Source organism: Corvus hawaiiensis, chromosome 8, assembly GCF_020740725.1.
Source record: "Corvus hawaiiensis isolate bCorHaw1 chromosome 8, bCorHaw1.pri.cur, whole genome shotgun sequence".
NCBI classification, from domain to species: domain Eukaryota; kingdom Metazoa; phylum Chordata; class Aves; order Passeriformes; family Corvidae; genus Corvus; species Corvus hawaiiensis.
The window spans coordinates 30,184,706-30,198,138 of record NC_063220.1 but is presented as its reverse complement, the minus strand read 5'-3'; the positions used below and the strand labels follow the sequence as shown (position 1 = coordinate 30,198,138).

General features: G+C 43.1%; 1 protein-coding gene across 9 annotated transcripts in view; it reads left to right on the top strand.

Moving 5' to 3' along the window:
• Positions 1-13,433, top strand: part of FAM13C (family with sequence similarity 13 member C) — a 115,588-nt gene that overhangs the window by 68,932 nt on the left and 33,223 nt on the right. For 5 of the 9 annotated variants that reach the window (XM_048310511.1, XM_048310510.1, XM_048310515.1 and 2 more), the window contains exons 8-11: positions 4,557-4,613; positions 6,280-6,478; positions 11,002-11,123; positions 12,311-12,406. In XM_048310511.1, coding sequence (XP_048166468.1) covers positions 4,557-4,613; positions 6,280-6,478; positions 11,002-11,123; positions 12,311-12,406 — 474 coding nt within the window. The remainder of the gene's footprint in view (positions 1-4,556; positions 4,614-6,279; positions 6,479-11,001; positions 11,124-12,310; positions 12,407-13,433) is intronic. The other 4 variants (XM_048310516.1, XM_048310519.1, XM_048310517.1 and 1 more) reach the window with 1 other exon arrangement.

Genomic DNA, 13,433 nt, shown 5'->3' with positions numbered 1-13,433 from the left:
CTTGCTAGTACTGATGATCCCATCAAACACAAGCACGTCTGTTTTCTAAGGACACATGGTCTCTACTTACCACAAGCATTTTTAGGAAAAAAAATTACCAGCAAATATTTAAAAATATATTATTTACACAGGCCAAGTACCAAAGACGTCATTTCTTTGTAATCAATTACATAAACTCCTTAGAAGGCCTTTTGTATATATCATAGTCATAAGGATGTATGTGTTGATTTTTCTTGCTGTTTTACAGAGACAACAGAACAAGGGAGGACATTAGAAAGTTAGAAAGGCAAAGGCTCTAGGAACTATTGCACATGAAATAGTCTTTGTCTTATTTTAGTCTAAACCACTTCAATATTGGTGTTCTGTATATTATTGTTTTGCATGCTTTTGATTGTTTCAAAAGCTTTTGGGGAGGATTCTGCAGCAGTAAGGTGCCAAGCTGTTTTTCAGGAGGAAAATGATGTATGGATTTGTTTGTATATTAGGTGAGTTTTACACTGCTAAAATGCTCATAATTTAAACCACTCTGGCTGGACAGTGAGCTGTTTGCTGAGTGCTGTGGGAACAGGGTACATTCTGAAAGCAGGCCAAGTTGTAATCATCTGAGCCATCCCTAAGTGTTGTCATAACCACTACAGGAAAAGTAATATTTCAAAGGGATCTAAGGAATTTCCCTCCCTTATGCTGCTTTGCTTTATTTTCTTATATTTCCTTGCTTTATTTAATATTTAAATTTAGTCACACTTCTTGTGGGACTTGTGATTGGGGCAGATATGGAAAGATTGCACTGAAACTAATAAATCATGGAGGGGTTTTTGTTTGCTTGTATGCTTGTTTGTTTTCATTCCCTGTGTTCCTGTTAGTTAAGTGATGAATTGTGGTCTGTAAAATTCTGGGTTGCTCCCCCTTCACAGAGAAATAGCCAGACAACAGGTAATACATTTTTCATATTTTTTTCTTCTTCCCTTTTCTCTGCCCCAAAGTACATCCATTGTTTCCTGTAGAGATTCCGCTGGAGCGACCCCCAGGCCTGCCTCACCCCTGAGGTTTCTGGGACCTGGGGGTGATGGCTTTTCTCTGTGGGGGCTTCATGTTAAACCCAGGAGGGTATAAAAGCTGGGAGTGTGATGCCAGCCCTGCCCATGGGGAGATGGAGAGGGGTGCAGGGTGAGAGCCAGCAGAGTGGCAGAGCTGGGCTGGGCCAGGCCTGAGGGCTGGATCTCCCTCATTTCAGCTGTTGTTGGTTCTGGTTTGTGGGGTTTTGTGTTCAATCTTATATTTCCAAAGAAAGGGGTAGAAACGTGCTTTTAGAAAACAAAGCGAGTGAACAATGACATCTGAAAAGCATTGTCCAGTTGAACAAACTTGGTTTCCAGAGTTGCCCTTCCTAGGACTCGTTTGGAGCCTTCCCCCAAATCTTGTTTTTGAGAGCTGCTGAGGATACACAATTCTTACTGATTTCAGCACTCATTGTTTGTGTTGGCCATCTCTGAACACAGATGAAAATAGATTTACTTTTATTTAGCAGAAGAAAGAGAGAGCTTGCCATGCAAATTTAGACATCGTCATTTAACAGTTTCTGTCTTTATTTGTGGCAAAGGCCACAAATGAATGATGTAAAGCCAGTGGCACAGCACTTTCAGGAGCATTTCTCCAGCCAAGGCGAGCGCCTGGGGGTGCGAAGCTCCCAGCAAGCCATGCATGCAGCCTGGTTTGGGAGCTGTTCACGTGAGCAGCTGAAAGGTCAAATCAGCAAAAGCAAGCAGCTTCCACACTGCTCTGAAATGGCTCCTATGGGAAGGTGAAAATGGAAGAAAGTTAAAGAAGCTGATCCCAGTAACCCAGAGACCCTGGAAGAGACACAGAGGCAGTACTATCCAGAGGCAGAGCAACACTCCGTCTAGGCTGGGATCCCACCTCTGACCCAGCTCTGGCCCATGCCATAAGATGGATAATGGATGTACTTACTTTTAAGAGTCATATCCATCAGTCAGTAGCTGGATTGGGCACTGAAGGGAAAGGATTATCATCACTGGTTTTGTCAAAAGACAGCTCCTACCCCATGTAAGCTTCAACCCATTTGGATTTCTGACCTGAAGCTGTTGTGGCATATTCTTGGATGGTTTAGGAGTGAGGAAGATGCTGCTGCAGTTTTTTGGTTGGTGGGAACTCTCTCTGCTACACAGCCACACACTATCAAAAAACCTACCAAGCTCTTGAACATCACCCTATCAATTAAATACAGCTACAGCTGGACAACAAGACAAGTTATTGGTGAGAGGAAAGGAAGGTGTGCATGTTTGTTGTGGTATGTGCAGACAAGTGGCATGAACACAGAAGGTGCATTTCTTTAAGAAACCAAGGTAAAACCACTCCATGTTTTAATGATGGCTATTTGCACTATATCAAAAATTCATCTTTTTAAAGGTCCTGCTGTGGTCCTAGCCTCAAGCACTCTTGTGTGAGTGAGCTCTCAGCCTCCTGGTTATTATTTATTCTTGCACAGACAAAAATGTCTGTTGGAAATTTTAGAGTGTGTTGCTTCTGAACTTCCTCGTGATCTTTTAAATTTTGTGATGGTCATTGTATTCTCTGACTCATTATTGCTTATCTTTCCTATCTACTGCCATCCAGTTACTCAAATACATTTTGTCACACTCACTTATGTTGTTTACAAGTTGTGTCTTGTTTTATGACTTCTATCAGTTGCTGGATGCTGAGTTAGGACTTCAGCTTCTCGAGATCACCTCCTTACAGTCAGCTCAGCTCCCCCAGTTAAGGAGTGTGCTCACACAGACTGGGCTGCTGGACTTGTGCTCAGCCATCCCTTGTCCCTCCAGAGATTGTTCCCCATTGCCAAGGCGGTCCTTCAGCACTGAAGGCTGCCAAGTGAGGTGACTGGTGAGAGGAGGGGGGAGTGAAACTGGTGGCAGAGCTGCTTCCTCCCACTTCCTCTCTCTGAGGCACACGTAGGAGGGAGACTCTGTCCCTTTAGGGGATCCCTGGACTTTGCTGGCCATGGCTTGGCCCATGGTGCACACCCCACCTGGTGGCACCTTCTCCTTCTCCTGTGTCTGTGGTGGGAGCTCTGTCCATCCAGCTCCGACCTCGGCACTGTCTCCTCACAGTGCATTTTCTTTCTATTGTTTCCTGCCTCTGAAATATCCCATCTAGTTCTACAGCCAGGATCCTGGTTCCTTCCACCCTGGGCTTCCTTATTCATACCCCAGTGTGTCCTGTGCTCACACCTTACAGGGATAGGCCAGAGGGGAAGGTGTGACTGACATCCAGAGGCAACCAGATTTCTACAGGGAGTTTATACATTTTGCACATCAACCCCTGTCTTCCACCCATCACCCCACTTTGCCATGTGGGGAAAGCTGCACTCATGGCAGGAATATTGTGTGATTAGAGGGATCTGCCACTGTTGTTCTGTGCTCCAGTTGTGAGCAGCAAATTCTTTCATGCATATGCTGATGTATTCAGGAAGTGTAAACACTTGAGTGGCCCTTTAAATATTTTCTGCTGCAGTCTGGCTTTTGATATAGACACCAGCAGAAGACTGGTGGGAAAGAGGAATATATTAAAACTCTTGCCATCAAATTGTAATGCAGAGCTATGAATGTGTCACTTAATGTACTCTTCTAAGTGGGGCAGTTCTCCCAAAATTTAACAAGTCAGCGAAAGTACAGGCTGCTTCGCCCATAATGAAGAGATTCCTCTGCCAGAAAACTTCAAGGGATCCAGGCCTCCTTAGTGTCTGTGCCCTGTGAGTATGAACTGAGGGTGAGGAGAGGGCCCCAAATTTACCCCAGCAATATCAGGCTGGGTGTTAGCATATTTTAGGAGTGCATGCTTAAGGATGCATGTTTGATTGAAGAAAGACTGCTTGTGGGCTTTGCAGGTAAATCATCCTGCAAAGTTCAGCCATGCAGCCACAGTGTCATGTTCAGCCCTCACTGCTCGTGCTTTAGCATATTTACTCCGACTTCTTTTGATTAGGCAGCCTTAGGACAATTCTGTTGTTTGTAACTTAAGGGGATGTAATTGATTATGATTGTTTAGGCATCTTAAAAAGTACTGCTAATTCACTTTTTAAGACTAGCTCTCACTTCATAATTTACTTGGGGATTCTTTTTCCTGCTGCACAAAGGGTGACTGCTCTATGATAGTTAATATTTTTGTGAGTTTGAGAGAAAAACATCCTTATTTGTATCTAATTATTTTTGGGATTAATGTGACGTATACTATAAGCAATTAGAATACAGAATTTCTCGTAATTTTCCCGTACTTTTTATGGTAACATCTGAACTCCTTGTAATTATTTCCATTTGTCTGAAAATGTTATACCAAACTGTGCACACTTAACATCTCAAACCCTCTTCTTCCTCTGAGATTTAGACTATCATGGAGCAGCTATGGCATTAAATGACCCTAACTAAGCTGTGAGGAGAAGAAGAAATGTGTTTATACTTTGAGCTGCACTGTCATGCTATTAAAAGCTACATTTCTGCAGCTGGCAGAAAATGAGCAATTATCTTGTATTCATTTTCAAGGTGTGACGGGTATTCAGACTCTGTGCATGAAGATCAAGCAGGCAGTTCCAGTCCCAGGTATTCTCCTGTAAACTTTGTCTGAAATCCATTGGCAGCAAATGAAGCTGTGACTGCTTCTGTTAAATCATTAGAAAGAAGCCTTTCTTCTCAAATGAATGCAGAATTTTTGGGGTATTCCTGCAAAAGCTGTTAGTATTTCTGGGGAATGCATAGTTATCTTGTATACTTTTGTGTGATCAATATGATTAATTACTGTTGTTATTATATAAGTAAATATATTATGATCTTTATTCTTAACTTCATATACTCCTGTCATTCAGATGCAGCTCTTATGTTTATACACTGGATTTTACTGTACAGCAGCTGATACAAAGCAGTAATAAGCAGAGTTTTGCAACTGTGCAAAGATATGCTCATTGCTGAATGTGTCTGGGAAAACAAATCCTTCCAATTGTAATTTAACTGAAGTATTCTTGAGGCATGCCTCTCTCATGGCTATGTTAGCACATATTGATTTCTAGGGTATGCAGCTTAACCTTTCAGGAAGATTTTAATATCAGATTATACCTTAAAATTAGCAGCACTTTTGCACATTGTTGGAGTGCCGATGGGCTTTAAAGCTGTAACTCTAACAACTGCCTTGGGGCACACTTGGAGAAGGCATGGGCAGCAATGGTGTTCAACTCCATAGGCACCCTGCAAGCATCCATCTGGATGCTGATGGGCCACAGATGGAAAGTGAGTTTGGCAGCTCAAAATCGTTAGGAGAAAACATTGAACTAACAAGTTATGCTTTCTGGAAAAAAAAAAAATCTCTGGGGGATTTAATTCAATGGCCCTTGACTCCCTCAGCTGTGGAAGTTTCACACCAGGAGAGCTAACCCTTAGGATGTTACCAGCTGAAGCTAACATCTGAAATCCCACCTGGAAACTGAGCTATGGCCAGGGATTTTGGAGCAGCAAAGCCGCCCAGCTCGTGCTGCCAACTCATCAGGCAGCCTTGCCTTCTGCATTGCGGTAACTTCATGGCGCCGTGGAGATGCTCCCGGCGGAAGGCACGAGACCAGGCTAAGGCTGGAGTGACTGGGTGTGGATGAGTCCCCCTGGAAAGAGCTTGTACCTTGTAGTCTGGGTGGGGATTGAAAATACCTGTCCCAGATCCCCGACTAAGCATCCATGAGTAACAGTGTCTGTTTAAGCCACCAGGTGTGCTCTTACACAGGAGGAGGTTTTCTCCAAACTGGGAGCACGATATTTGTCCCTTCCAGCCAAGCACATCTCCGGCTGTTCAGACCGTACTTTGAACGGCTTGCACCCTCCTTTTGTCCAAGGGCCCTCAAAGCCAGAGACTGTCCGAAGGGAAGTGTGCTGTCGGGACGATTATTGTATGTGATGATATTTTTGTGAGATTACAGTTTACTGTGAATCATTGCGTGGGGGAAGTCTTGTGCATGAAGAAGACAGTTTCAGATTTTATTTGGGGAATGTGTACTGTGGGGCTGAAGCCCAAGAGTGCCTCTAAAGCTAACATTTAAGTAGCTCCACAGTTGAGTGTGTAATAATGCTAACAGTAGTTTAGATCCGTTACTGATGTGCAGACCACTAAACTTAGTAAAAGCAATACGCCATGAATAGCTAGGAACTTGTTGCTCTTCTTCTTTCATAATGTTTTGACAGGTGTCTGAAATCCTGCCTGATGCATTTCAATTTTATTTTCTTACAGAGACGATGATAACAAAGAAAATTACCCGGACAACTCTGCTGTCTTAGAGGAAAGACAGCTGCCTTTGCAAGATACCCAGCAGCACAAGCAGCAGGTTGTAATTGACTGCGCTCTAAAGCCTGAAATGGGCAACTTAAAGCTGAGGAAACCTAAGCCCATTGCAAAGCTAGAAAATGGAAAAAGCCATGAGGAAAGTCAGGTAAAGAATTAAACTTACCAGGGATCAGTTTGTGGCACAATGTCTGAGCAACTTTTGAAATGCAAAGATGGACTCCCTAGTAATTCATGTGATTTGAGACCCCACAATAATCTACCCTGATTTCCAGGGACCTGCAGTCTGGAACCTTCCTGTAATACCAGACAATTTCTTCCAGCCAGGGAATTGCAGGGAGGGTTGTGTTGCAACTGCTTTCAACAGTGAGTGGAGAGCCTAGCTGAAGATGTGCAAATATTTCTCTTTAGTTTTCCTGTGTTTCCTTGCACCAAATATAAAAACTTGGTAGCTGCAGCACTTGATTAGATAGCTTCTGTTTTGTTTGTTTGATCAAGGATCTCTTGCACTGGCATTTTGGCTGCCAGTAGAGAGATTTCATAGTTTCCCTTCATCTTCTATTTTCTCGTATTTAAATAGTAAGTCTGTAGCAGTGCTCCCCGCCCCCCATCTGCCTAGGCTGAGTTGTGGGGAGCAGAACCATAACTTTTGTAAAGGGTGTAAAGGAAGAGTAGAAATGAGGAAGCTTCTGCTGCTGTCTCTGGAAGCACATTTGCAGTGTTGACTCTAGAATTACCCCTCTCAGCAGCTGCTGAAAATGCCTCTGTTCTTCCCTGGTGCTTCCCAAGTCACGTTGGATGTGTGGTGTAAGGGGTAGAGCTCTGGTGCAGATTTAACCCCTCAGCTGGAAACATTTCATATCCTATATTAGTGTTGGTAGATTTGTTGTTCTGCAGTAGGCACAAGGCCTGACATCTGTAAATACAGATGTCTGTGTTTACATAAAATTGTGCATACCCAAATACAGATGTCTGTGTTTCCAGCTCTTCTTTGATGTATGATGTATGTGGCTACTTTTTGTCTCTCCTCCCGTCCAGGTTGTGGATAGAAATTTACAAAGCTCTTTCTGAAGTGCTTCAAAGCCATCATAGACTAGGATTTATTTTGGACCAAGTTTAGAATGGGATTTCATCATTTTAGACAGAATGTCTTACCTTCTAAGTGAGAGCTATCCTTCTGAATCCCTGAAGGAAAATGAAAAGCAAATGGCATCCCAATGGCATCACAGTCCCTTTCAGAATATCATATCAGACTCTTGCCCTAACCTTCCTGCCTGTTCTTCTGGAGCTCATCCCAGAGACAAAGCAATAACTGGGGTTTTTTTTTGCAACTGTACTGCATTACTAGGAAATATTATTTAACCTGCAGAGAGATGAGGTGTGCATGTTTATCAGCTGAACAGAAAAAATGATGGGAATTTTGCCCTGTGAAGAGCAAGTGGAAGCAGATCAGGAAGAACAGTCATGAAGAAGGAGTAAACAGGGCAAGGTCTGTCTCATAGGTCATCTGTTGCTTTTTCAGCCTCTTCAGAGCCCCCTGTGTGTGTCCTGCCTGTACCCCTCACCCAGTGAAAGCCAACACAGCACAGATTTGCTGCTCTGTGACATTTTACATGGCCCCAAGGGGTTAACTGGAGATGGTGATATTCTTTCATGGGAAACTTTTTGAGTATATAATTAGACTGCCATAAAATACTAGTGCAACTTAGGTATGCAGCCTCTGGAAGGAAAAACGGTGCCAGGCAGATAATTTTCACATGACTCAAGGGCTTGAATTAGGAAGGACAGAAGTGATGGAACCCTGTAACTGCATGAACCTTCCTTGGTGAAACCCCTTGCCACCAAGCCATTTGCAGGGATAAATGATGTGCTCCCAAGCAGCTGATGCCCATGTGACAAACAGCATTTTATGAGCACATGCATTTATGAAAGAAAAGCATGATGCACTGTACATCATGATTAAACTGTTCATCCTTGTTTTCCTGGGATTATTGACAGAGCGCTTTTCCAGCAGTCTCCTACTTCCCCAGCCGGACTTCTCTGTGGCATCAGAAACAGGGACACCAGAGCAGTGACAGAATCTCTGATAAAGGTGTTGCTGATAAGCCAAGGAACTGTTTGCTATTCACTCCTATGTGTTACAAGCCCATGAGTTGCTTTTACAGAGAATTGTCCCTTTAAAATTAGAAGAGGCTATGGGGAGATGAGTAAGTTTGCTGCATGTGTTGGAAGGATTAAAGTCTGTTTGGATGGGAACCATTTTCCTGTGCCTTTCAGTTGTGAGAATCCAAGGGGTTTCCATTGCAGAAAGGTCCCTGAGGGAACAGACCACTGTGATCAAGTAGAGGAAAGATGGCCATCTTGGGGATTTTGAGCTTCACAAGGCTCTCAGTCAGCTGAAGTGTGATTCCTGATATTTTTGGCACAAGTACAGCACTGTGCTCATGTGCCCTAGGTCTTCATGAAGAAAAGGTTATTAGATTTACACTGATGATTAACAAACCCGAGTGTAATAAAAGAGCAGCATCAGGTGACTTCACTTGACCACTCATCAGATGACAAAATGCCAGCAGAGTAAAGCTGTACTTTGCATGTTGCCTGCAGTTATTTCCATGGGGGCAGGAGCTGGCTCTGGAAGCACCTGTAACCTTTCCAAACAAAGGGGAAGAGAGGGGGCTGCTGGAATGCGGCTGCACCGCTGCACTCCAGCTCTTTGGTTTCCTCTTTCCCATGGTTCCAGGAGCTTCCTTAGCAATTCTGTAACACTAATCTATAGAAAATCAAATTAATTAGGATTTATTTGACTTCAAGAGGTGAGGAAGCATATGTCCAGAACATACTCCAGGGAGTCAGGGTGAAAACAGATGGTAAGAAATAGGAAGTCTTGGTCAGGAACAGAAAATCTGCTTTCCTTGCCCAATCCTTTCTCCTGTCACTCACCTTTGGTGCCCAGTCATGAATATAGATTCTTAAATGAGTCATCCTCAAATTCCCTATTGATACTGAGACATATTTATAAAAGGACACTAAACTAATAGCTAATAGGCAGAGACAGTAAAAGTTCAGTTTTAAGGTCTTATAAACAAGGTAAATACAAAAATGAAATGGTGGCTTGACAATCAGTGCCTAGAGATGAGAATGCTGAAAAGTGCTGAGTTAAATTTAGTGTTTTGAGTATAAATGAAGTGGAAAAATTGCTTGGGTGTCAAAGAACTTCCAATAACTTGATACTAAAACTGTGATTTTAAGTGCACAGTAATCAAAAACTGGAGGTGATGTTGACACACCAGCTGCACAAACCTGTGAACTCATCAGGCAGTCTGCAAGTTTTGCTTCGGATTCTGGGTATACTCTGTTTATGTTTGTTATGATGCAACTTCTTTGTAGAAGTCACCCTCTTTAGTGAAAAAGAAACAGAAATGCAGTAGATGGGACTCTGCTGCTGGTGCCTGTGACACATCAGGATTTCACTGCTCTTTAGAAAGAGGTTCCATCGAGGGTGTTTCCCTGGTGTTACTGGTTAACACCCTAATGACATGATTTATCAGCAGCAACAGGGACATAAAAGAGAAAAAAAAATACATAAGCAACCCGAAACCACCCAAGTCCTCAAGCATCAAGCCTGCAAGCAAGGGTTTATTGCCAGCACATGTTCTTGTCCTCAGCTTTCCCCATCATCCAGCAGAAAGCACCTGGAATTGCCCTGTTCTCTCTGCCCTGCAAGTTCCCATCTGAACAATCCTATCCAAACTTCTGACTTCCATGCATCCAGCAAAGCTTTGGAACTGTAGCAAGGTCAGGTACATTGCTTTACCAGGGAAGGGAACTCTGTTGTTTTGCAGAGCACATTGTATTTTAATTTTTTTAACTATTAGACTAAAATATTGGATTACAAAAGCTAATAAGGACGTAGGGAAAAAGCCTCACTTTGATTATCACATTTTCAAAGATCTCCATTAACTTATTTCATTGCAATGCAAGGGAAATATTACAACCCATTCTATAGGTAAGGAAATTAGGATGTGTCAAACACATCTTGCCACAGCCCTACAACTGGTTTTCAAAAGCTTCGAGTTAAATGGATACTTTTTGCATTCCTATTCTTTTACTCAGTTTTTTGGACTAAATTGCCTTTTTTATTTTCTGTGTAGCAGATTGGGTGATGTGACTTTTTTCCCCCTCACTGCCTTTCTCTCCTCCCAGAGTAACACTCCATTCACAAAGCTACACATATTCTAGGGAAGGGAAAGAGGAAAATGGTTAAACTTTACAAATCTTATTTAAGTGAACTGCATTTGCCTTTGTCAGCCAGAATTTTTTGATGATACCCAAGTAATAAAATCTTACTGACATGTGAGTAAATAATTTCTAATGTATTCTGTGTATAGAACCTCTTAGCTCTGAAGCTGACATCTGTTATTTAAGTAATAAACAGAAAATGGGCTACAGTCTGCTTTTGTTTTCCAGTGAAATAACATACTACTTTGCTTAGAACCTTTTATCCTCTGTGTTTTCCAGTTGTTTCCAGATTATTACCAAAGAACAGCAAGGATCCACAATCAACATCTGGTCTCACAGAACAATTTTTTTTCTGAAGCAAAATATTCAGCTAAGATTGGATTGGTACTGACAGGGCGCATTCAATTTTTGTTTTTTTTCCTCTTTGTGCAGGAGCTGGAGTGTGCATTGCCAGGCCTCTCAGAGTGGCAGGGGAAGGCTGCATCCTCAGCTAATAACTATGCACAGAACGTGGCTTTAAAATGCCAGGAAGCAGTCGTGAGATTCCAACCAAGGTAAGCCTTGGGATAACACAGCACATTTCACTTCTGATTAACTGTAGGAAAGGCTAATTCATTTGCTGCATTTTGCATAAAATATTCAGACTCCTGGCTCTCCTTGGCACTTGTATTCTATATTTATATGTCTAGGACTGTTTGGAGAAAGGGGAAGGGATAAAGATAAGAATGCAAATTTCATCATTCTTTAAACCCCTTACATCTGAAGCAGAAAGAACATCCTCAGTTCAGAAACTTCAGTTCCTCTGTGCCAAGTTTCAAAAATACTTCTCCACATCTTTTCTTTTCCCCCCAGTGCTCAATTGCCTCTGTTTCTCAGAGCTGCATTCCCATTGTGAAATGGGAATGGGAACCTTCACACCTGATTATATCAAGGGTGTCTATTGATGTGTAGTTTAGACTCTGGGTGCTTTGGCAACTGTGCTTGTTCCAGGGCTGGGAAGGGCACTGTGTGTTCAGGTCAGGCATTAACCAAGCCCTGATGGCAGGTAACACAGCTGGTGATGAAGTAACTCAGTTCTGGTAAATATTGGAAGTCAGAATTTCTATCCTCATCCTTCATGGCCATGCAAAAGGCTAAAAATGGGGTTTCAAATCACTCAGCTGACCAGTGAAGGTGCGTCCTAAAAAATCTGGGGGCACTGCTTTACAAATTGCCCATGCTCAGGTGCTGGTTTGGCTCTGCTTTTCTGTGCACAGAGTTTTTGTCAGGTGAGCCAGGTCTCTGCTCTTTGTCCTCTGTCTTGTGGTGCATGACAGCCTTGGTACTCTGTGGCAGAGTCTCTGGCTCCCTTTGGAGGGTCTGGAGCAGCAGCAGTCCATCCCAGGGATGCTCAGTGGCTCAGGGCACAGCTGGTTGATAGCTAAAACTCGCTGGCTCCAAGGTTTGTTTGCAGTCAGGACTGGGACAGCAGTGACAGCTGCTGTCCAGTGGCACTTTGGTGCCTTATGTGACATGTACTGGTTGCCTTCACCACAGCTTTTAGGAGGCAACATTGTAAATGATCTTAATTTGTGCTCTCAAAGGAAGGTCTAGCAGAATGAAAAAGCATTTAATTAGCTTGGACAACGAAGTGCTTTTGCCCTCCAATGCTTGTATGTGCAGTGGGGACTGCAACTCAGGAAGTGTTTCTAATTAGGAAGCCTGCCTTCTCTTTTTTTTGGCATTCCTCATGCGAGGAAAGAATCCCATGGATTTCTTGTGAAGAGGAGCTTACTGAGCGTGGTATCAGAGAGTCAGACCTCCCCAGTGGCTCTGCTGGTGGGATGTTGGTGTACAGGTAGGTAATAAAATAACTGGTTAATTTTGAAAGGAATGTGATGAAAGCACACAGGCTTAAACGATAAGAACCAGAGTGGGGCGTGCATGAGTAAAACAGCAACCACAGCAAAGCTCCCCTGTCCACTTCAACAGTTTGGCCTTTGCAGTTTGCCCAGTATTAAACTATTGTTCACTATGCTGTTTACTCTTGTTCGACGCCACAGTAGCTCCTTAGAAAGCCTGCTATCCACAAGGGCGAAATCTGCTAAATAAGGAACTTTAAACATAGAGTAAACAAGCAGTAACGCGTGGTCTCTGGCCTCACGTACACAATGCACTCTTTATTTATTTCATCTGTCTTAACTGTCCTTGAAAGGACACTCCCACCACCCAGCTGTGGCAGGGCACTTCCACGTACCTGTGCTGAAGTTCCCAGTTTCAGTCTGAGGGTCGCTGTGTCTGCTGACTCCTCCTAAGGGTCACCACCAGCTGCCCCCCTGCCTGTGCTGTCAAAGGAGAGGAGGAGAGGGGGACACTGCTGCAGGGGTGCCCCTGGGCAGGCTCTCTCTGTATATCAGATGTGTAGGCAGAGGACAGGAGAAGAAGGATTTATTTCTGTCTCAGATGAAGGATCAAGGTTGATTGTTTCTAGTGCAGCCTGTTGGTACTTCTGCTTTAACTTAGTTTCTGCAGGGGGCTACAACCTCTGCCATTTGTCTCATTGGGTCTAAAGGTCTCAATACCTCCAGACTCTACAGAGGTTTTTAAGAAATCTGTTCTGGTGAGTGTGAGGCAGCTAAAAACCAAATCATTTTAACTTGTCTAAATATGGATTAAAGACTGCTGAAATCCGAAAAACCTTTCAGTACAGTCCCTGTTAAGCAGAGAAATCTAAGTTTAGGGTATTCTAACAAGGGATGCTAATAGGCAGATGTGTGACAGAGAACAGAACAGGCCATGTAAGAGCAACAATCCACAAAAATATGACGTAGAAGTGTGGATTGTTTCTTTGAGGGGTTACTTTGATTTTGTGGCAACCACTGAAA